At 37.9% G+C, this 25,323-nt stretch overlaps 1 protein-coding gene across 1 annotated transcript in view; it reads left to right on the top strand.

Annotated features, from left to right (window-relative positions):
* LOC126473777 (glutamine-dependent NAD(+) synthetase) overlaps positions 1-25,323 on the top strand; it is a 208,785-nt gene that overhangs the window by 46,717 nt on the left and 136,745 nt on the right. Inside the window, exons 3-8 of the mRNA XM_050101043.1 lie at positions 7,538-7,708; positions 7,785-7,869; positions 10,198-10,343; positions 10,455-10,572; positions 15,304-15,435; positions 16,652-16,887. Coding sequence (XP_049957000.1) covers positions 7,538-7,708; positions 7,785-7,869; positions 10,198-10,343; positions 10,455-10,572; positions 15,304-15,435; positions 16,652-16,887 — 888 coding nt within the window. The remainder of the gene's footprint in view (positions 1-7,537; positions 7,709-7,784; positions 7,870-10,197; positions 10,344-10,454; positions 10,573-15,303; positions 15,436-16,651; positions 16,888-25,323) is intronic.

The raw sequence follows: 25,323 nt of genomic DNA, 5'->3' as shown, positions 1-25,323 counted from the left end.
CGGCGCCAGCTGCTGTTCACCGGTGCAGACCTGCCTCCATATCTGCTCACCGATGCAGCGCAGATTCTCTGCCGAATGAGCATAAAACAAAACTTTATTGTTTTAATACAAAGTGGTACAAACTGTTGAGTGAACTTCATTAGTGTAGTTACCATGCTTAAAGTTAGTTAAATGCTTACAAGATCAAAAGCTTGCAAGAATATGGATAACATACGACAAGCCGAGGAAACTCAAGAACCAGATATGGCTATGAAAGTTAGTAAGGGAATGCCTAACTGGTCTGAGTTAGTCACATTTTGAGTTTTGACTAAATTTAGTAAGTGGAAAACTAGAATCAGCAAATTCTCAATTAAATGCCCAAACAACAAATTTGGCATTGTTAAATGCCAAAGTCAACTAACATAACAAATAATTTAGTAATCTACGTGAAGGCACGGATGCTTTAAAGACTGAATTTGATACCTTAAATAATAAAGTAGAAAATTTGAAATTAGATATGAAGAATGAATTGACTAGTTCCTTGACTTCAGCCAGAAACAGAGTGATAATTTTCAAAATTTGACATAAAGGTTAGAATTAAATATTGAAGACAAATGTAATAGTGTAGAATCAGAGCTTAATGAAAAGTTAGGATCCTTTGAAAATGTGTGCAATGTTAAATTTAATGCTATAAAGCAAGGGTTGAATACTTTGAAAGAATGTGTTGATAAACAGGATAATTTAATGCCAATAATTCAGTCGCAATTTACAGGTGTTAATACACGAGTAGATAATGTGGAAAGGAACTTCAAAGAGAAACAAGTGAACTGTGACATCATAAATATAAGTAGTTTGGAGGAACAAGTTGAAGAAACTATAGATCAAAAAGTTACCGAGAGAAAGCAGGAAAAAAATATCTTCACCTAATGCTGTGTTAACCCTAGGATGCATATACAGGGCCTCAGAGGCCCTTGTATGTCTTCATTTTTAAAAAAATTCTGTAATTTTTTATTTGATTTCTAACTGCTTTCCAATACTCTTTCACTAACACTGTGACATTCCTCCTATCAAGTCTGAGTGAGATACCTTTTTAAGTTTTTTGTATAATTCAATATGTTTACCCATACACCGTGAATGCATAAGCAGGGCTTCAGAAGCCCTCACACATTTATAAATGTTCTTTAGCCTATATTGTCTTCAACATTTGTTTGGGAGCAGTTATTAATTCAACAATAACTGTAGTGGTATTTCCAGCAACAGGAGTGTCAACAACAGCAGTAGCTGTAGTAGTAATAGTATAACTAAAAAATAACACACACTTATTTCACATATTGGCGATGTCGGTGTATTATTGATCTTTTTGCTATCAAATGTTTTATTATTGCATAGTATTGTTATACTGTACTGCTCTTGTCAGCCTCATTGTTACTGCAGTTTGTTTGTTGCTGCAAGGCACATATTGTTACGAGTATGACTCAGTGCTGCACAAGCTGCTGTTTGAGAGACACGCCTTTTGCTATGGCTTCGACACGCAAAGCAAGAGAGTCACAACGTGCAAATGCAGCTAATTTTGAAAGTGTTGTGGCTCAGTGGTTTGAAGATGATGATTCTTGCGAGGAAGGAAATATTTTTGAAGATGCAAGTAGTGAAGAATCAGCCAATGAACCTGGAGATGTGAATATTGAGGCAGATGACAGTCCTTTAGATAATATTACTTCATCAGAGTCTGAATATGAAGAACCACCACAAAAAGGTATAGAAGACTACACACACATTAGTCGGAATGGAACGATTTGGAAATTAGATCCTCCTGCAACTTTTCGTACGCCTGTCCATAACATTGTAAAGAAGGCACCTGGTCCAGCCCGTGGTTTGAAAACCAGTAAACCTAAGGATGCCTGGGATTATTTCATCTCCAAGGAGATACTAGAGGAAATCATCAACTGCACAAATATTGAAGGCAGAAGAGTGGCGGCTTTACGTGGTAAAACGTGGAAAATCGTTTCAATTGCTGAAATGGAGGGTTGTCTTAGTCTTTTACTGCTTTCTGGTGTTGAGAAGAGTTGGGATGTCCGTATTAGAGAATTATTTTTGGATGAAAAGGCAAATCCTAAATATAAGGCCACCAAGTCAGTAAATAGATTCGAGGATGTAAGGAGAACGATTAGATTTGATGACAGGCATACCCGTGAAGCTCGATCTGCAGATGACAAACTTGCAGCTGTTCGCTATGTATGGGAACTATTTCCTGACAAGTGTAGAAATAGAATGATTCCCAATGATTCGCTCACAGTTGCCGAACAGCTAGTCCCATTCCGTGCAAGATGCAGCTTCACCCAGTATATGCCCTCTAAACCAGCCAAGTATGGCATAAAAATATTCAGGTTATGTGAAGCTACATCTGCATATGCTTTAGACAGAATTGTTTACACGGGAAGGAAGCCCCATGAACTTATTCAGAAAAACCTTGGACTGAATGTGGTGAAAGATCTTGCTAAAAGCATTGAACGATCATCAAAAAATATTACTGTTGACAACTTCTTTACTAGTGTGCAGTTGGCAGAAGAGATGCTTCAGAAGCAAATTACAGTGGTGGGAACAATCAAACAAAATAAACCAGAAATTCCTAATGAGATGAAGCCATCTACCTCTAGGGCGATTCATTCCTCTTTGTTTGCATTTAGAGGTGACATTACAATGGTGAGTTATGATCCCAAAAAGAAGTAGTCTGTAGTTCTCATTAGCACAATGCATCACGACAGAAACATTGATGAAACTCATGCAAAAAAGAAACCAGATATACTAAAGTTCTATAACTCTACGAAGGGTGGAGTAAATCGAATGGACCAGAAAATTCGTTATTACACTTGCAAGAGACAAACAAGATGATGGCCATTTGCATTATGGATGAATATGATGGACGTCGCAGCAATGAACAGGGAAATTTTATTTTCCGCCCAACATCTGACATACCAAATTGGAAGAAGTGATAAAAGGCGTTTGTTCCTAAGAGATTTAGCAGAGGAAATGGTAAGACCACTAATGGAACTTCGCATTCAGATCTCTAATCTTCCAAAGAAAATCGTTGATGCCATGCAAACATGTGGTGTTCAAAAAGATGTCATATTGCCGAACCAACTACCTGTTTCAGGTAAAAGAAGATGATGCAATTATTGTTCATATAATAAACAAAGGAAAAGTGCTATGACATGCATTAAGTGTAAAACCAACATTTGTAAGGAACATTGTGGCATTTTTTGTGCATTTTGTTTGTCACATGTTGAAATCTAAGAAAAATGCAGTTTTATGTGAACAATGAATAATAACTTTTTGTCAAAATATTGCCTATATACATAATATTGTGAATAATGAGTACGTTTTAATTGAAGAAATTGGTTGTAATAAATGTTATAAAATTTAAACTGCATCTTATGAGTGAATTAATAAAATTATTTGCATATGTTGTATGTAAATGGATGTAACTAATAAAAATTCAGTATTAGAGTTTTTTTAATAAAATGTTAATCAGGCCCACCATATCCTGTTACTTTATCTTAGGAATCTTTCAATATGACAATAAATTTGACAGAAATAAAATCCCCAAAGAATGATTATATGAAAAGAAGAAAATTTTAAATTAGGGCAGGGCCTTGGAGGCCCTGCATATGCATTCATGTGTGTTTTCGGCACCATGCATCCTAGGGTTAACTAGTGAAGTGGTGACTGATTTGCAGTGGCGAGACTTTCAAAAGAAGCTTAAAGAGAGATACTGGTCTGCCAGTGCACAAGAAAAGTTAATATCAAATCCATGGGACCCGGGCGGAGTCATATATTCCCCCCAGGGACGTAAACATTCTGAGTTAACGGGCGGAGTGATAACCATCGGATCCCAAGTTGTTTTTGGTGTTTCTTCCAAAATAGTTTTCCTGCACCGAATTCCTTTAAAATCTTAAACTATTCTGTCATCTATTCCTAATATCTTAAACTATCCTATAATCATAGTGCTTAGAAAAATGGATAAGACTACAAGATAAAGAAAACTTAGGAGAATCGTAGAACAAGAAAGAAAATAATATAGACATAAAATAAAATGAATAGTGTGTTATATTTATAGATAATATAGTATGAGGTAAATAATTAAACAATGTGATACCATAGTGTATAAATTTTCTATTTTGTATAGAGTATTTTATACCATTTAAGATATGTGATGTAAATGGGAGGGTTTACATAGGTTTTTGAAGGGGTGGGTATTTTAAATAAAAGCATAGTTTACAAGATCAAATAAATCATGGCTAACACGAAACACACACCACACCTTTCAGACAACCCTCGGCAACAAGTGTGCCCGATTCTTCAACATTTGCCATTTCCATAGGGTTGCTAAGATTTCCTTTGGGGACCTCAAGGTTGAAGGTGGGAATGTCCATTCTGTAGATGATTTAATATCAAACCTCCTCTAGCATCTCACTAAAGTACCTGACGGGTAGGGATCCTGGGGAAGGGGGGTGGGAAGGTTTTCCTGTCTTTGGGGCTATCTTATTTCTCTTCTTAGATCTTAGCAACCATTTTTTCCCCTTCTCAATTGAGGACCTCTATTTTTTCCCTCTTTCCATATTCACAAACTTCTATCACTGAAGTCCTTCCTTGTTTCCATGGTTTCTAATAACTTAAATCTTACTTTTACATAAGAAGGCCGAAGAATCAGACTGCACGAACACACATCCACATGCACATGCACACAGCATGAGAGTTGTGGGGTAACTATAATGCAGTAATGAGTAGTAGATAGACAAGGAAGAAACATGAGCAAAGAAAGAAAACGAAAGCAGGAGTGGCATTAGTCATGCTGATTATTAGGAAATGTCAGTTTAATAAATACTCTGACAAACTGTAGCATAGTGGGACTTGAATAGTATATGTAGACATAGTATCTACTAAGAGTATAGAAGTTGAGAAGTAGAGGAGGACTCTAGGGAGTAAATGAAGCAGTAAAAAGTGAATACAAAGTGTAAAATAGATTTTTATTTTTACCACAGAATACTTAATTATAGTATACATAGGAATGCATACTAGGGTAATGAACCATGAGGCCTACTCAGCATACCTGGCATTCACTAAGTATAAAGGGCAGGCGTGCCTACATGGAGATAGGACGACCTGTGGCCTAAAAAATAGGAATGTTTTATAAAGGTGCGAACGTACCAGAATGGAAAGTGGATGTGCTCTCACAAGGTCAACCCACAAGCAAGGTATAGGTACTGATCCTAGGAGAAGGTTACAGTTTCGTGACAACAGTCACAAATTTTATAGGGATTATTCTGGAAAGTTTGAATTCCATGCACAACTAGCATTGTTACGTTTCATGTAAGTTTAAGAGTGTCGAAAAGAACACTTTCATTTTGCCCAACGTTCCTCCAAACTACAAAAAATAGAACATACTATACCAAAAAATAAATAAATAAATAAATAAAAATGAGAACAGAAAGTAGATCACTTATGTGCCATGAACACCTGAAGTTTACAATTGGAAATAAGGAAAGAGTCCTTGCAATTCCTAAATACTAGGGTAGCTGACTGAGCCATGAATAAATACTAATGTCTGGATATCAGAGTAAAGTGAGAACAGAATAAAGAAATGCTCAGCTACAGATTGTTCTAGAGGGAAAAAAAAGATCATTGTTGAAGTGAAAGATGTATGTACAAAAATGTATAAGAAAAGTATTTTGTTATGATATGAAATGTTGATGTGAGTGATATTATTTACATAATTATTGTGTATAAAATATCTCGTGTCCATTGGGGGGAGGGGGGATGTATGTAGTGTTTCAAGAATTTCTGCATACATTCTAGAACCACTCAGCCCTCTACTGTCTCAAACACACGATATTTTAGAAGTGGGTGTGAGATGATATAATTGTACCTACTGCATGTCATGTTTGTGTGTGCAGGTTTGAAATTCAGTCGCGAATAGAAAGTAGACGTGGCTGTTGAACAGCAGCGACAAATACTTGTCAGGTGATCCTTGGAAATTTTAGTGAAAGTATGCGGAAGAGCCATGGAGGAGCTTTTCTGTTGTTCTGTGCTAATTGTGTCAGCGACCATTGTTATAATAACGAGAACAGTTGAGAAGGTACGCTTGAGAAAAACTTAGCCTTGTTGAAGTGAAGATGTGTAGTATGGTTCATGTTGAGACTGGACATGGTGTTTAAGCAAACTTTCTCTTGTATGTAAATTAGATTGTTTCTAGCATTCGAAGACGAGAGGCTTCGAAGCAGTATATATTTATATGAAGAGTGAGATTTGTAATATATCTGAAGTTCAAATATATGTTGTTATTTGAAGCAAATGAAAATTTGTATGTCTACCTATTTTTATAAGTAGAAAGAGTCTTAAGGGATTCCTGTACCTAGCAGCATACTTTGGAGATAAAGTGAAAGAGAGTTTGCAGCAGCAGGCTAGCCAATGAGGAAGGTCAGCTGAGCATCTCAAGTAAGTCACCTCGTAAAAGAATGGAAGTTTAGGTATCTACTTCGCACTTAAATTGTTGTCCAAAGCCATTAGAGTATTCCAGTTTAGGTTGCTCCAGGCAGTTAGTCCAGACTATTCCACTTGAGGTTGCTCCAGACAGTTAGTCCTAGGTATTTTGCAGTTATTTTTTCCAGTGATCTAAGACCTATGTCATCCAGAATAAAAAGGCCATGCAAACCTGTCAAAATGATGATTCAGTGAACTGCAAGATCCACTTTTCAGTGGATACATCATGAACACTACACAAATTAAGAGTACCCTAACATAGTGGAACAGTGGAGAAAATTTACAGCAATCGTGTGGACGCAGGGAGAACTATGCTTCACTTCTGTCATCTCTTTCTGTATCAGAATGTTTTTTTAGTTTTATTCTCTACTAAACACAGTCTTTTTATCACTATCCTTTTGAATTGCATTTTCTTCATCATCATCATTAGCAGCACTCGGCAGTGTGTTGTAGAAAGCAGTACTGGTAAGAACAAGGCAACTAATACATTGGAAACTTGTCAACTCTCTTCTATCTTACTTTTGTGTAATGTTGGTCTTGTATTAAGACAACAAACTGTAATGTAATTTTTGAATGATACCATAAATTCCACTGCCATGAAGGTATTTGAATTTGCAAGTTACTGTTTGGTATAGTTTTACTGCAGTAGTAACAATATTTTGAAAAGCATAGTTGCTGCTCACTATATAGTGGAGATGCTGAGACTGTAGTCATGTGTTATGAGAGTTTGTGTGTGTGTGTGTGTGTGTGTGTGTGTGTGTGTGTGTGTGTGTGTGTGGAGTTTAATTTTGACAAAGGCCTTGTCGGCCGAAAACTCTCTTTCTGACAGTCTTTTTGTTGTGCCTATCTGTGAAACAGCACCTCTGGGTTGTTTGGTGAGTAGCAACTATCCTTTTCATAATTTTGTTTCATTCCATCCTGGATTGTCCATTGTTTAATGTACTATTTATAGAAACTACTTTTGACATACGTTCTTGGTGCAGTTGTGTTTGTTATATGACTTGTGTTGGTTTTTTTACAGTGGTTACAGCTGCGAAGATCATTTTCATGAAAGTGACACACTCCTTCACTGCTGGGAAGTACTGTTAGAGATACTTATCAGTCCTCTTTGTAAAGACATGCTAATTGATGTTGGAATGCCTGTTATGCATAGAAATGTTACATATAATTGCAGGGTTGCTTTCTTAAACAGGTAAATATATTAAGCTATTGAATGGAAGGATTTGTTTCTATTGAGTGACATTTGTAATGGCTGTCCATTGTTATAGGAAACTACTGTTAATTCGACCAAAAATGTTCCTATGTGAAGATGGAAACTACAGGGAAACAAGATGGTTCTCTCCGTGGAGAAAGGTATAATTCGTCTTGCTCTGTTCCTAAGTTAATACTTGCTTATTATTTTAGCACCAAAAATCATCATTATTGACAATGATACACTAATAACTCTTCCACGAAATTGTATATGTAAGTTATATGGGAGAGACAGCCATTAGTTGTACATTGTCTTCTAGGACAATGTTGCAGCTCTGAAAACTAATGAAATTGGTAAAGTGTTAAGCTACTTTCAGCTCCTACCTGTATTCTGAATCACCTATAAAATGAGTTATTTTTATGTTTATCAGTTAAAATAAACACAGATGTGAAACATTACAGGATTATGTTTTAGAGGAATATCGTGTGATATTAATTTTTGAGTGATTGAGCTGTAAAGGCTTCATGTCATTTCATCAAAAAGTCACTATGGTGTAATGTCTAGTAATTGACTTACGCTATGCCAGTACCAGTCTTATGTTTGGATCTTTCTCATAATTTTGGCACTTGAGTTGATTATTTCATGCATCTCTGCAACTTCCTTATTCTCCTGTTATTTTACAAGTTTTGAAATGGAGACTTTTAGCTGTTGAAAGCCCAGTTGTTGTCAGATGCTGTATTGTACTGTTGACATGCAGTCATTAAAAATCTCTATTTATTGTAATTTGAGGTTAGTTTGGAGCTGCAAAGAAACAATTTAGGTATTGACAGACATGCAAAATTTTCGTAAGGGATGCAAACCTGCAGATTCTCTTAAATTGAAGTAGGTGTATGTGTAGGTGTAGGAGTAGGTGGAGGAGTAGGTGGAGGAGTAGGAGTAGGTGGAGGAGTAGGAGTAGGTGGAGGAGTAGGAGTAGGTGGAGGAGTAGGAGTAGGTGGAGGAGTAGGAGTAGGTGGAGGAGTAGGAGTAGGTGGAGGAGTAGGAGTAGGTGGAGGAGTAGGAGTAGGTGGAGGAGTAGGAGTAGGTGGAGGAGTAGGAGTAGGTGGAGGAGTAGGAGTAGGTGGAGGAGTAGGAGTAGGTGGAGGAGTAGGAGTAGGTGGAGGAGTAGGAGTAGGTGGAGGAGTAGGAGTAGGTGGAGGAGTAGGAGTAGGTGGAGGAGTAGGAGTAGGTGGAGGAGTAGGAGTAGGTGGAGGAGTAGGAGTAGGTGGAGGAGTAGGAGTAGGTGGAGGAGTAGGAGTAGGTGGAGGAGTAGGAGTAGGTGGAGGAGTAGGAGTAGGTGGAGGAGTAGGAGTAGGTGGAGGAGTAGGAGTAGGTGGAGGAGTAGTAGGAGTAGGAGTAGGTGGAGGAGTAGTAGGAGTAGGAGTAGGTGGAGGAGTAGTAGGAGTAGGAGTAGGTGGAGGAGTAGTAGGAGTAGGAGTAGGTGGAGGAGTAGTAGGAGTAGGAGTAGGTGGAGGAGTAGTAGGAGTAGGAGTAGGTGGAGGAGTAGTAGGAGTAGTAGGTGGAGGAGTAGTAGGAGTAGTAGGTGGAGGAGTAGTAGGAGTAGTAGGTGGAGGAGTAGTAGGAGTAGTAGGTGGAGGAGTAGTAGGAGTAGTAGGTGGAGGAGTAGTAGGAGTAGTAGGTGGAGGAGTAGTAGGAGTAGTAGGTGGAGGAGTAGTAGGAGTAGTAGGTGGAGGAGTAGTAGGAGTAGTAGGTGGAGGAGTAGTAGGAGTAGTAGGTGGAGGAGTAGTAGGAGTAGTAGGTGGAGGAGTAGTAGGAGTAGTAGGTGGAGGAGTAGTAGGAGTAGTAGGTGGAGGAGTAGTAGGAGTAGTAGGTGGAGGAGTAGTAGGAGGAGTAGGTGGAGGAGTAGTAGGAGGAGTAGTAGGAGGAGTAGTAGGAGGAGTAGTAGGAGGAGTAGTAGGAGGAGTAGTAGGAGGAGTAGTAGGAGTAGTAGTAGGAGTAGTAGTAGGAGTAGTAGTAGGAGTAGTAGTAGTGGGTGGAGGAGTAGGAGTAGGAGTAGGAGTAGGAGTAGGAGTAGTGGGTGGAGTAGGTGTAGCAGCAGAAGAAGAAGAAACAAACAAGTAAATCTAATAGTAAATCTTTTGTTTATTATGGTGGTCAGTAGTTGTATAGCAATTAATACAGTTCATTTCTTCTTGGAATATGTGAAGCCTCCATATGTGGGCTTCAGCTGCAATGTGAGTGGTCTGATTCCAGGTATCTCGATGCTCTGTTGGTTGAAACACTTGCACATGAAACATAAATTGAACAAAAACAGATAGAATTAATATTCCCTCAAATGGCTCTCACTTAAAACTGCTTTAAATAAGTGTTTGAGATCTTGCCTTCCTTATGCAGTTCTTGTGAATGTGAACTTTCACAGGAAAATGGGCACTTTTCAGCAATATTTATGATGTTTGATTCATATAATAATTTCAATCCCTTGTCTATAGGTTCGTCAGGTTGAGGACTATTATCTACCACGTATGATATCAGCTTATACTGGACAGAAAGTGGTACCATTTGGAGATGGTATTCTTTCTACAAAAGACACATGTATCGGGTTTGAGATTTGTGAAGAACTGTGGCACCCAGAGAGGTATCGTCTTCTGTACTTAATTTCTTGTAAGCAAAGTGGACTTCATTAATAATAATCTTATTTCAAATTTTGAAATAGAAAATCACTGTAAGCTGCTTATAAATGTTGCAGCACTCATATACCAATGAGCCTGGATGGTGTAGAAGTCATAGTAAATGGTTCTGGTTCATACATGGAGTTACGTAAAGCATATGTTACAGTAGATTTAGTGAAATCTGCTTCAGCAAAGGTAGGGAACGCATTTTTCCTTGCTTGTTTGTAAGTTAATTTATTTTATACCAGTTAGATGAATTATTAAACAAAAAGGTCCAAGAAAAGTGCTAAATAGGAGAGTGTTGCATCATGTTGAAATAATTAAACAGATAGTTACAAACTAATCGAAATATTCAGCAGATAACTAAAAAAAAGTGTAACTGTGAGCTGAGGTAACTTAGGAATACTCTAGCAGAAAAGAAAAGCAACTATTGTGTGTCCTACAATTTGCTGTCTGTTTCACACAGGTGTACGAGAAAGGGATGAGTAGTTATAATTTGTAACTTTGAAGTACACAATGAAGTAAAAGTCAACAGTTAAGTGTCACAAAATGTCCTGTTATGATCAACTGGCAATTGAATCACAAAGCTTGTGCCTTAGGATGTGTTGTACCTACTGATCTCTTCTTTTAGTCAATTCATACCATTGATTTCTCTTTTCACCAGTTTGATCCAGAGCCTTCTCATTAGTTACCTGATCTACCCCTCTAATTGTCAGCATTCTTTGGTAGCACCACGTATCAAAAGCTTCTATTTTCTTTTTGTCTGAACTGCTTATTGTCCACATTTCATTACCATACATGACTATGCTTGTAAAGCACCAACTTTGATTTACCATATTCTCCATCACCTCCTTGGTAGCATATCTGTTTGCTGCCTTGAAGCTGAAAATCTTGAATATATGGTGGTGTTTATTCAGAAAAAATGTACCCAACACCACAGTTCAAGTTGCACTTTTCCACTTATTTTATTAACTTAAAGATTACATTGCTTGTACGTTGCAGAAATATTCATACAAATTACAAAGTTATTCAACACACATTAATGAAGCATTGTTCAGTAATCAGTAATGGTCTTAAGCGATTGAACAAAGTAATTAAGTGTGGCACTAAACACTGTCCATATTTACACAGAACATCACAGTTCACATGTAGTATGGCCTTGTAGAAATCTGTCAAAGTACAGTGCAGTGACTCACTTAGCTCACTCGTTAATTAACTCATAATATTCAATATTCAACAATACATTATTTGTATGATGATGATGATAGTTCATCTCTCCTACGAATCACAACACAATTCAGTCAAAATATTCATCAACTTGAATTACGAAAATCACTTGAAAGTTATTAGACATCAACTGTACTTAATTTCGCAGTTGCAGATGTCTGTATATCTGCAAACTAACTGTGCATAGCTTAGGTGTGAACAGACACCAGGAGCATAGATGTTACATGCTTGTTAACTTGACCAGGGCAGGGTGCAGACTCCCTCACTTTGAATGACTATTTTGCAAGTTATACTGTAATTCAAGAAGTGGCTAGGTAAAATATTGCTATTCAGGATGGAGTATAAATATTGACAAAATTTTTGTGTACAGAGGATGAGGTAATCTTGGAATTAAGAAAATGTATGTGCTCTAAGAATGTCGGGCTCATGAGTACTAATGCCACATTAAAAAATTACGCGATGTTAAATTATTCAAAATCCAAACAGCAGCTTAATTATTAAGAGGTGTCACTAGACGCGAAAAAAGTAGAGCAACAAAAGTACAGTGTTAAAAGTTGAGAACCTAACATGCCCGAAGGTAAAATTGGCAGTAGAATTAAGACGATATGGGATTTTCAGTGGGGGTGTTTCACATGTCTTGTGCCTCTTGCACAATAGATTGAACAGTTTTTTCATTGCTGGCTCTCCCTAGGATATCAGTAATTCTGAAGGAATGTCATTGATTCTAGGGGTCTTTAGTCAACTTGTTATTAGGTGCTCTTTCAAATTTTTCCCTCGGTATCACATCTCCTGACTCGTTTTCGTCTACTTCCTCTTCTCCATTGCCTTCAATTTCATCTCCCTTGTATAGACCCTCATAATACTCCTTCCACCTTTCAGCTTTCTCTTCTATTCTTAATAATGTCTTACCACATGATCTCATAGTATTCATTCAGCAGCTTCTTTTCTCCAAAGCTCTATTTGATAGGTGGAATGTGTCTTGCTCCTACTTATACATACTTCTACATCCTTTAATTTGTCTTCTAGCCATCCCCACATAGCCATTTTGCACTATCTGCAGATCTCATTTTTTATAAGTCTGTATTTCTTTTCACCTATTTCATTTGCTCCATATATGTGTTTTCTCCTAGTGTTAATTAAATTCATTATCTCCTGATTAATCCATGGATTTCCACTAGGCTTTGTCTTTTTACCTTATTTGATGCTCTGCTGCCTTCACTATTTCATCTCTCAAGGCTACCTGTTCATCTTCTATTGTGTGTCTTTCCCATGTTCTAGCCAGTAATTGCCTAATTCCACCCATTTAACCTTTGAAACTCTCAACAACCTATGGTGCTTTCATTTTATCCATATCTCATCTCCTTAATTTCCTACCTATTGCAATTTCTTCTGTTTTAATCTGAAGTTCATAACCAATTAATTATATGTCCCTTTCATATCTGCTCCTTAAAATGTCTTACAGTTTAAAATCTGGTTCCAAAATCTCTGTTTTGTCATTATGTAATTAATTCAAAGCCTTTCAGTACATCCAGGTCCCTTCCAGGTATACAGTCTTCTTACACGATTCTTAAACAAAGTGTTAGGAATAATGAAACAATTCTCTGTGTAAAATTCTGCCAGATGGCTTCCTCTTTCACTCCTACCTCTAGTCCATGTTCTCCTACTATTTTACTGATCTTCTTACTATTGAATTCCAGTCCATCAAAATTCAGTTTTTGTCTCCCTTAATTAGCTGAATAATTTATTTTATCTCATGTACTCTTCCTTAGCAGAGGAAACCTGTACTGTTCTGGTGAATCATGGCCTAATATCTATTGTTGCTGTGAGTAGACATTCACTATGCTGTTCACAGAACTTACTCGCATTACTGATTTTTTTTTTTTTTCTTCATTATTAGACTAACCCTTGCATTACACTATTTGATTCTGTATTTATGACCCTGTGTCCATCTGACCAGAAATCCTTCATGCTTTGCTAATTCCCACTGTATTTAACTTGAAACAATCCATCCACAGTTATTTATCCTGATTGCCCTGTTGAGGCAGCTAATATCCCATACCCCACCCTGTAGAATGTCAGTGTTGTTTTTCTAATGACTACTCCTGATTGGTCTCTTCCTGGAGACCCAAATGATGAGCTATTTTGCTTCCAGAAGATTTTACCCACAAGGATGCCATCACCATTTAACCATATGGTAGAGCTGCATGCTTTTCAGACATGTTTTCAGCCGTTCACTGTACCACCCTAGAAGATAAATGCCAACTATCATAATTGATGTAATTTTCTGTGACACTAATCAGGAGCTTTTGATGAATTCTTGTGTGACTTAGTGGGTGAATGTGCAGCTACAAATCTGAAGGTCTGGTGTTCAATACTTGGTTGGTCATAGGATTTTTTTCTATCCCATTTCACTTCTTTTATCTGTGATGATGATTTGTTATTGTGAAAGATGCCAAGTCACTCCATGGTTTGGAAGCAAAGGCATGCACATCACCTCTGTCTGAGTCATGCACAGCAAACCACTGCAGTGTTCAAACCAAATTTTGGGTCAAGGACAACCTCAATAATTACACCCAAGATGGCTGTAAATGAATTTCTGGCTCACCAAGCGTGAAAAAACAAGCTTCTGCTCTTCTAACTAAACAACTCAATAACTAGTTTTTCTTCTAGTGTCTATTTCATTTAAATTTGTCAGGGTATAAATTAAGGACTAATAACTGATGAGGTATCACAGTAACTAAGGCAATATATTACTTGAGCAGTTTTATATTTTAATTTGCCCAACTAAGTGTTTATTTGGTATCCCCAAATCACTTTGATTGAAAAACAAGATGGTTACTTAAATGGAACAATGATGCATTGTCCTCCTCAACTTTGTCCATTGAAACTAATGCTCAATCTATTAATGAGATTAAGGTCAGTAGAATGATTACCTCTGTCTCTCCTTTCTTCGTTCCTTTTAACAACAAAATAAGTTCATGGAAACTTAATTACAAAATGTGTGTATAGCTACCTTGGCTGTATAAAATTGTCAAATTGACTATGGTTTTGACAGCACTAAGGCGGTCTTCATCAGAATAAAAGTTACATAGGATTACATGTAATCACACCATAGGTGAAAAACATCTGAGCAAAAATGCACTTGTCAAATTGAAATTATCACAAGAATAAAAATTAAACTGTAAAAATATAACATGTTTGTCAATTGGAATAAAATGTTCGATTGAAATACACTAGTGTGACGGTAGCAGCAGTTTGATGCAGTTCTTAGCCCTAAGCGACCTCGCAACTGCCGTTGTATTTCGATGGAACATTTTATTCCAGTTGACAAACGTGTTATATTTTTACAGTTTAATTTTTATTCTTGTAATAATTTCAATTTGATGAGCATTTTTGCTCAGATGTTTCTCACCCATGGTGTGATTACATGTAATCCTTTGTAATCTTTATTCTGATGAAGACTGCCTTAGTGCTGTCAAAACCATGGTCAATTTGACAACAATTTTATGCAGACGAGGTGACAATACACACATTTTGTAATTAAGTTAATGCATGGTTGCTTGACTTCAGCCAATAACAGTGTTTAGAATTTTGTGGAAACTTTGACTCACTGAGTTAGGGTTGATTGCATCAACTCATATAACCAGCACTTGTTTTACTTTTCCAGTTTCACAGCATTATTTGACTTAAAAATTGCAGGCAGGGGGTTGTTACCTATTCAGCAATCTTCGTGGCTGTGATGGCCAGAGAATGTATTTCAATGGATGCTCCTGTATAGCTCTGAATGGTGGTATCTTGAATCGAAGCCAGCAGTTTAGTTTGTCTGAAGTGGTAAGTATTATCCATGCTGTGTCATCAGTGTTCATTATGTACTATTTTAGTAGCTTTGGTGTAATAAATTGATAACCGAGGTTACTTTACATGAGTTCATACTAATTAGTTTTCAAAATGTTTTTATAAAATAATTGTGTATGATGCCTTCCTATGCCATCTCCTCTCCCCCTCCCCTGTCCCCTGCTAGTGTCCTACATCCTCCCCTTTCCAGCGTTTCCCTATCCCCAGTCAGTTTCCATTTCCTTTTTGAATTTCCTTTTGGCTCCAGGCGTCAGTGCAAATGAGTGAGCACCTGACTGTTTCTCTATGGCATTCACACATGTTATGTGCTTGGTGTTGATAATTGAGAAAATTGTTTTATTTGAATATGAGTTAAAGTTCCTTTTAAAATTTGGGGTGTGTCTAAGGTCTTCTATCTGGAGAATGAGTTATCATCCCAGTGCAAAATGTCAGAATCTAAGGATGTAGGTCGCCGTGCAGGATTAGCCGTGCGGTCTAAGGCGCTTCAGTCATGGACTGTGCGGCTGGTCCCAGCGGAGGTTAGAGTCCTCCCTCAGGCATGGGTGTGTGTGTTTGTCCTTAAGATAATTTAGGTTAAGTAGTGTGTAAGCTTAGGTACTGATGACCTTAGCAGTTAAGTTCCATAAGATTTCACACTACATTTTTTTTTTAAAGGATTTAGGTCCATGAGTATGGAAGTTGTGCACAGCTTGGTAGCTAATCTTCGGCTCAGTAGTACATACCACAATTTTCATAGTATCACCTTTTTGAACAAATTTATGAATTGTTCTGAAGTATTATTTTGTTCATCAGCCACATTATGTTATTGTTTACCAGTAATTGTTTTATTATTATAGGTAATATCTATTAATTTAATAAAATATGTATTATTCACAAGTTGCTAAATCACCCATTATTATTATTATTATTATTATTATTATTATTATTTCTATCTTTTCTCAGACGTTATGTCTGGTCAAAAATGGAAAGTGACGCGGACCTTGATCAAGCATGACTTTCTTTTAACTGTACGGTATATGTTACATTGCATTTAGGAACTTTCGGGTAATTGAACAAGTGTCAATAATTACAGATTTATTATTATTATTATTATTGTTATTATTATTATTATTATTATTCTGGTAGTATTCAGAATACAAATGCCATATTATAAGTTTGTTTTCTAATTATCTAAGACTTTCTTTCCACACAGGAAGTAGTAGTATCAACAGTGGATCTTGAAGACATACGCACTTACCGCAATGCTGTGCGATCTCGAACACATCATGCAGCAGCTAGTCCTTCTTATCCACGTATAAGTGTAGATTTTGCACTTTCAGCAGATAATGATGTGTTCCTACCAACAGAAAGGCCCATTGAGTGGTTATATCACACGCCTCAGCAGGAAATTGCCTTGGGTCCAGCTTGTTGGCTTTGGGATTACCTCAGGTATTAAAAAAAGATCCCAAACTACGCACTGTATGTTTTTCATTTTATGCTATAATATAAGTGCCATTGATGAAAGAGCTTCTGCAAATAATGGGGAAATAAAATGAACAAAAATTCCTTCTATTTGACGTTTCATAAGTTTGTTGGAGGATAACTAACACAGTTACGTTAGAAATATCGAAGTCTTCTTATTGGATGCCCCTTTAGAAGGGGATTGTTCCCATTAAATGAGATCAATCCCATTTCAAAGGGGAGAGACAGTAAGAACTAAAGAACTGCTCAAATATGTATCTAATAGAGCTGACAAGCAAATTAAATTATTTGGTCTACAATGTTAATTTCAGTGAATGATGGAATTAAAAGGCACACAGGTTCATAAATAAAATTCTCTATAAATTTTTTTAAATGTTGGACCTATTAAGGATATAGCTGTAAATATAAGAATAAATAGTAGACGCACTTGTAACACATGGGAGACAGAAGAATCCCAATGCTGGACTGTGAGTACTTGGCTATTTGATATCAATCATTGGGGAGACTCTACAAAAGGTGGCATAATTGAGATGGACCTGATTGAAAAGTCGGATTCTTGATGGAAAAAAAGGCTCTAATGCTGTTAAGTTACAAATTACATACACTACAGATTTAGCATCTTTGTTTGCTTTTTGAAAAATCTTTTGTGTATCAGTCCAGAAAAAGGAGAGGGGGGGGGGGGGGGGGGGGAGGAGGGAGAAAAAGAAATGGGGAAAGACGGCATCCCTCATCTGTTCACAAGGACAAGAGAACAAATTCAAGAAAGTACGTGTCCTCAGTGTCTGGCAGTTATATTATCCTGGAATGTATTTGAAACTTTGAATGCATGTCCATATCTTCCAAATGAGAAATCAGTGCACACTTAAGGAGACATCTATCTTCTGACAATCGGATTACTCACTTCATTCCCAGATCTTGTAGATTAAATACTTATCACCATATTAAACTGGCAGATGATACATACATGCTAATACAGTGTGTTTCGCTCCCAATGATGATTTTTGGGAGAACTGATGACTAGCTAAACCCAGAGTAAACTTGCAAAGTAGTTTGTTAAATATTAATTTAATTTTCCCATCACTGTAGAAGTGTTACAATTGTTCCACTTTGTGAGCAAAGACACATGTATTCAGAAGCTATAGAACTACTAGTCTCCTCCTTGTAACATTCAAGATGTCCACTAGAACTGTCATAGATATTTTAAAATGTGTGTCTAAGTTAGCCAAATATACAAGCATGCTTTCAGAATGGGTCTAGCCATTTTATAGTCTTAACTATTTAAAGCAGACCAATGAATATGAATTGCTGTTTTGCCTGGGATGAATAGGTATTGAAGGTGCCTTTTTTTCTGTTTCAGTCTATGTTGTTATGGTGAATAACATAAACTGTATGGTTTCCATTAAATTTTTTCAAGGCATGGGTACATTAAGAATCAGAAAGGGGAACTAGACAGCGAGATTCCATTTCGCTAAAGCTATTCTCGTAAAATGTCGTACCTACAGTATTCTTATAATAATTAAGCCTATTTCAAATCCCTAAATAAAGAGTGTTTTCTTATGTTTTTGAAATGAAAAACAGATTACCCAGTGCAGTGTGTGGCCCAATATGGAAGTTGTCATCCTTGTAGCGGCATAGAGAAATAAATTGATAGTTTACTGCAGGTGTATGTGCTAAACTGGCATCTCCCTATCGTGCCTGTGCCATCGATCTGTAACTTTTATGGCAGCAGTGAAACTGGAAGATGTAGAATTGAAATTTAGTCTCACGGGCAGTGGTGTGAAGAAGACATTTATTGGCCTTTCAGTTTTTGTGTCCAAATAATTCCATGGAGAACATTGGCATAATCTTCAGTTTACTTGTTACAACTCTTTTTCCATACTTAAATGCACAACTCGGACTGACCTCGACTCAAACATATCTCCATCCAAAACAAAACCAATCTGATATGCATATATCAGGGGTTAACCATAGACTAAAGGCAAAGCATAAATATTGCATGGAGTGTCTATAACAGTACAGTTCCAACATTCATTATATCTCTGCTCAGTAAGTAGCTTTACACTAGTACTTAGTTACTGCAGGAAGGGAGAGGGGGTCAGAAATATAACCCAAACAAGAGTTTTTGAGGCCATGCAGTCATTCACACCATCCCAGCAATTTTTGGGAGTGTGAGTCAATCATCTCTTCAAATATATCAAGTGTGTAATGAAGTTTTGATGAAATCTGTATTTTGATGCACTTCACATTTTGTGGTGGAGCTGTAACTGCTGCTGCTGTTGTTACTGTTGTTATTGCAAACAGATCTGTTTTATGAAGCTTTGAAAAGCTTGTATTATTTTTGTTTTAGGTTTGCACACTACAAAAGAAGCAGAAAACTAGTACCTCTAAATACAATATCAACTTGCAGTTGCAATTAGTCAGTAATAGAAATAATTGGCTTCAGTAATTCGTGACAAAACAAAATTAAATCATCACATAGGTTCAATCTCAGGTGAATTAGGTGGCAGACTTCAGTTCATTGTTAGAATATGGGGAACATGCAGTTTTTCTAAAAAGAAGTCTGCATACAGAACACTTGTACACCTCATTTTGGAATGTTGCTCAAGTGTGTTTGACTCACAGAAACAGAACTAACAGGGAATATTGAATGTGTGAAGAGAAGGGCAACGCAAAAGGTAACAAGTTTGTTTGACTCTCAGGACAGTGTAATGGAAATGCGGAAAAATGTGGGTTGGCATGCACATGAAGATATATGCCAACTATCTGACAAAAGTGTACTTACAAAGTTTCAAGAACCAGTATTGAATTTAAAATATGTTGCAGACCCTTCAGTATTGCTCCTATAGGAGTTGCAAAGACAAGATTACAGTAATTACAGCGCACACAGATGCATTTAAACGGTAATTTTTTCCATGCTCCATTTGAAAGTAGAATGGGAAGAAACCCTAAAACTTGTATAATGATAAATACCCGTTGTCATTCACGTCACAGTGGTTTGTAATGTATGCATGATGTGAACCATGGGAAATAAAGATGGAGCAGTAAAGTGTTAGAGGTAACAGGAGGTCCTCATTCTGTCTCACACTTCTCACTCATTGTCTTAGTTTCCCTCATCCTGACAACAGTTGGAAACTTATGCTGGAACCTGTGGCCTCTCTCTCTGTTCTGTACTTTCACATCATCTCTCTCTTTTCTCCTCAAAGAAAGAAATGGTAATTCAGAAGCCTAACAATTTTTTTTTTCCATTTTTAAATGTATCAGCAGTACTGGAACTCTGCCTTCCAAAATGACATACTGGACTGCCTCTCTGTCTCATTGTAATTATAAATTATTGTTCCTAAAAAAGGAAATGTAGGAAGGTAATACCAATGCAAGTACAAATAATGCCAAGTATGTTTTCCAGTTACAGGTGGAAGGTTGATAAATCGCAATAAACTTCCAAGCTTTGCTAGAATTTACACTTGTTACACCCAAAAGCCTGATGCCTCCTGCCATTTTTGTTCTAGTTATTTCTCACATAGGATTGATAAATGTTGCACTGTAAGAACAATGCTGATGATAAGTTTTTGATACATTTTTTCTTGGGGATAGCGGCGGATCAGCTCTTTTCGTTGATGTATCCTGTACTTGGAGCAGACTGTACATATGGCTCCTCCCTGTTCAAATATTTTGTAATTTGAGAGGTAACTGCGGCCTCTAAAACTCAAGTGGACTGTCACTGTGAAAATATACAGAAAATAATGTCTGTCTCACATTATAGGTATGGTTACTGCCATTTGTCTTCACAACAGTACTCCAGCATGCCAGTCAAAAGTTAGTACTAAGTTTTACAACAGGTGACTATAGGTTCATTCCCCACAACTATCTATCTCCAGTCTGAATGGAATTTTCGAGGGTGTTCCTTATAGAATAAAGCTGAACTATGCAAACATTAAGCTCGGGATACAAAATAATTCTGATTTTACACGGCTTTCCATTGGGGGCTGCAAGAGCTTTGACAGTTTTGATTGTTTCGACTATATTTAAGATCAAGGTGTCCAGTGAACATTGAAATGTTGAAAAACCTAGAAAAGGCAAGGAATTTTCAAAATCAGGGGAAAAAAAACTGGGAAAAACCTTCAATTGTATTTGAAAACTTTAATTTTTTTCAATTTTTTTGGTACCATACCCTCTGTGATATTTCAAATAGCATTTGAATATTCAAAGGGGAATCTACATATTATACATATAATACTCGTTGGTGATCCAATCGGTATAACAATTGCAAACTGTCATAGCTGTGTTGCAAAAGTACCAGAGCTAATAGAAAACACTGATGCTTAAATCATTATAGGCACTGAAAGCTGGCTAAAGCGGGAGATAAGTTAACCCGAAATTTCTGTGAAGAACCTAATGATATTCCGAAAAGTTAGGCTAAGCACAGTTGGCGGTGGCGTGTTTGTTGCTGTTAGGAGTAGTTCACCTTGTCGTGAAATTGAAGTAGATAGTTCCTGAGATTAAGGGCAGAAGTCATTCTTGACAAGAAAACACACGTTTAAATCCAGAGGTACGCATATAACATCATCCGAAATTGTGCTAAATGAATTCTCTGACAATTATTTCGAGCAGTTAGTGCTTGAGCCCACACGAATAGTAAATGGTTGTAAAAACACAATTGACGTTTTGAAACAAATAACCCAGAGCTAATAACAAGCATTAAAACAGGTACAGGAATTAGCGAACACAGGGTCGTCATAGCGAGACTGAATATTGTAACCACCAGATCCTCCAAAAATAAATGAAACATACACCTATTCAAAAAAAGCAGATAAAAATTCACTTGACGCCTTCTACTCATTCCAAATTAACAATGTAAGTGTAGACCAGCTATGGCTTGAAGTCAAAGAAACAGTGTCGGCAGCAATTAAGAGATTTATACGAAATATATTAACAAACGATGAAGCTGATCCTCCTTGGTATACCAAACACTTCAGAACAGTGTTGCAGAAGCAACAAAAAAAAAGCATGCCAAATTTAAATGGACATAAAATCTCCAAGATTGATGATCTTTTACAGAAGCTCAAAATTTAGCACAGACTTCAATGTGAGATGCTTATAATAGTTTCCACAGTGAAAATTAGTCTCAAAACCTGTCCTCACCTTTGATCCACATAGCAAAGATGTCATCAATGAATCTGAACCAGGTGAGGGGTTTAGGTGTCTGGGTTTTGAGGAAGGATTCCTTTAGATGGTCCATGAATACGTTGGTATAGGATACTGCCATGCAGGTGCCCATAGCTGTACCCCAGATTTTTTTGTAGGTCATGTCTTCCAAGGAGAAGTAATTGTGGATGAGGATATAGTTGGTCATGGCGACTAGGAAGGAGGTGGTTGATTTGGAATCCATTGGGCGTTGGGAAAGGTAGTGTTCAATAGCGATAAGGGTATGTGCATTAGGGATGTTAGTGTACAGGGAGGTGGCATCAGTAGTAACAAGCAGGGCACTGTGTGGTAAAGAGCCAGGAACTGTGCAGAGTCGGTGGAGGAAATGGTTGGTATCTTTTATATTGGAGGGTAGGTTCTGGGTAATAGGTTGAAGACGTTGGTCTACAAGAGGAGAGATTTCCTTGGTGTGGGCACAGTAATCGGCCACAAGGGGGCATTCTGGGAGATTACGTTTATGGACTTTAGGAAGCAATGTAGAAGGTAGGAGTGTGTGTTGTCGGTAGTGGTGAACAGAAAGATGGACTTGAGAGGTTCTGGGATGTACCTAACAATTTGAGTTGTGATTGGAGATAATGCTGGATTACTGGAATGGGGTAACTGTGGTAAGGTTTGTAGGTGGGAGTGTCTGACAGGTGGCAGCATCCTTCCACCATATAATCCTCATGTTTCAAAACAACAGTGCTGGAGCCTTTGTCCGCAGGTAAGATTGATTATAAGGTCAGGATAAGTTTTTAGATGGTGGACTGTGGCTCTTTCTGCAGATGTAAAGTTAGTTTGCCCATTGAGGGATTTGGGGAATAATGTTGAGGGAATGTTCGAGGTTAAGAAATTCTGAAAAATTAACAGGGGGTGCAAACAATCCTGTTGGAAGAACATCTGCAACTGAGCATTATAGCAGAGGTTGAAAATACCGCTTCTGTTGTAAATTACTTTATTTTCACATGACCGGTTTTGGACTGTTATAAGCCCATCCTCAGGTGTCATACTGGAATAATTTTCACGTGCTGCAACACACACAAAAAACTAAAAAACTTTTTTTTCTAAAAAGTTTTAAAAACTTATAAAAAACATTTAGAAACCATTGGTTGGGCTAGGTGCTGTGTAACCTATGTCAATGCCCAAGTGGCACCAGGCAGTACTGCGGACAACTGCCTGGGTAGGAAATAAATACAAATAATATCATGACACTTAACAGTGTGCTGTGGTCCCCAAGCGCCGCATATACTAGGTGCAGTGTGCTGCCTTTGAGTGCAGAACAGGGAGTAGCGGATGCGAACGAGGAGGCAAATTGGTAAACCAGAGTGGCGAAAGTGCTGCCATCTACTGACGGAGAGAAGAACGTGGGGTAAACCACTAAATTCAAATTGTGAATTGCCGCGCTAGTGGCCCAACGTTCTTCTCTCCGTCAGTAGATGGCAGCACTTTCGCCACTCTCGTTTACCAATTTGCCTCCTCGTTAGCATCCGCTACTCCCTGTTCTGTGCTCACAGGCAGCACACCATGCCTGGTACACACGGTGCTCGGGGACCACAGCACAGCGAAAGTGTCATATCATCATTTGCATATATTCCCTACCCAGGCAGTCGTCTGTAGTACTGTCTGATGCCACTTGCGCATTGACATATGTTTCAAAGCACCTAGCCTGATCGGCGGTTTTGAAATGTTTTTAAAAGTTTTTTAAACTTTTTAGGAAAAAATTGTTTTTTTTGTTTTCTATGTGTGTTGTGTGTGAAAATTATCTCCAGTCCTTTGTTATTTCCAGCATGACACCTGAGGATGGGCTTACAACAGTCTGAAACCGGTCATGTGAAAATAAAGTAATTTACAACTGAAGCAGTATTGTCAACCTCTGCTAATGGGGTGGTTTGGGGGCAGTGGGGGTGGATCATGGTTGAATGGAGGAGTGAACTGAGTTAGGCAATGTTCAGTATTGGTCTTTGGTTGAGTCTGATTGGTAGCATCTCCAGTGCAGGGACCGGGAGAAGAAGAGAAGGTCTTTAACAAGTCCTCTAGCATTGAATTTCGGGGTGTGGCAAAAGGTGCGGAGGCTTTTGGAAATTACTGATATTTCTGTGGGGATAAGGCTCCTGGAGGAAAGGTTCATGACTGTCGCAGGTCTGTTTAGGTTCTGGATTCTGTGTGATGGTGGGAGGGAGTTTTGAAGGGTAGCATAAGTGTAGTAGTTCTGCGAGACAGGGTTTGTCAGCTATGAGGGGTTGTGGGGAGGTTTGGAGATTGTTGAAGAGGTGGTAGACAGTGGTACTCCATGCAGGAGTAGGAAGTGAGCAGGATGAAGAGCGTTTTGAGGTAGTGTTGTTGATGTTGCTCAAGTTCCTGCAGGGCAAGAGTTTCAATGTGTGTTATGGGTTCCAGGAATTTGAGATTGCATAGCAGGAGAATTTTGTGGATGGAGAGAAGATATTGCAAAGAAGAGATTTGGGCTTGGTTGATATTGTTTTGCAGCACTATGTTTGTGAGGGCTAAGGATTGGCAGTATCGGAACAGCTTGAGATCATTGTGGAAGGAGGGGTGGCAGCTGGAGATGGGTAATTTGATGGTAAGGCCATTAGGGGGATTCCATGAGCCAAGAAACAATGCAGGAACAGTATGCGAGACTGGGATCTGGCTAGGGATAAGGATCCATGGTGGTGGAAAAACGCAAAAAATTACGTAAATAATGTAGAATTATGTCCGAAAAATTACACAAAGATACACCCAGATACATGTGAAAATTCACGAAAAGGATTAAATGAATGCAAAAGGGGGAAACAAGTTGAAATCTGAGGGAGTCGGCGATAATGAAAGGTAAAAACTCACTGAAATTGGTGATAATTCACAAGGATCAAAGTAAGGAATAACTAATAAAAAAATATATTACTGTGGGTAGCATTTCTGAGGATGGATAAATGTAAAGGAGGAGGACAGCAGATGTGACTGGATGGTGGAATTAGTGGTTGCGAACTGGGATAGAATGGAGAAAGTGGTTGGGGGGGGGGGGGGGGGGGGGGGTCATAGGATGAGGCAAAAGATCGTGTGGCACCGAAATGGTGCGGGAGTTAACATGCAGGAAATGATGCAGGGACAGTGATCAATTTGAAAGTGTTGTTGTTGTTGTTGTTGTTGTTGTTGTTGTTGTGGTCTTCAGTCCAGAGACTGGTTTGATGCAGCTCTCCATGCCACTCTATCCTGTGCCAGCTT

This window comes from Schistocerca serialis, chromosome 4 (assembly GCF_023864345.2).
Source record: "Schistocerca serialis cubense isolate TAMUIC-IGC-003099 chromosome 4, iqSchSeri2.2, whole genome shotgun sequence".
NCBI classification, from domain to species: domain Eukaryota; kingdom Metazoa; phylum Arthropoda; class Insecta; order Orthoptera; family Acrididae; genus Schistocerca; species Schistocerca serialis.
This window is presented reverse-complemented; position numbering and strand designations above follow the sequence as displayed.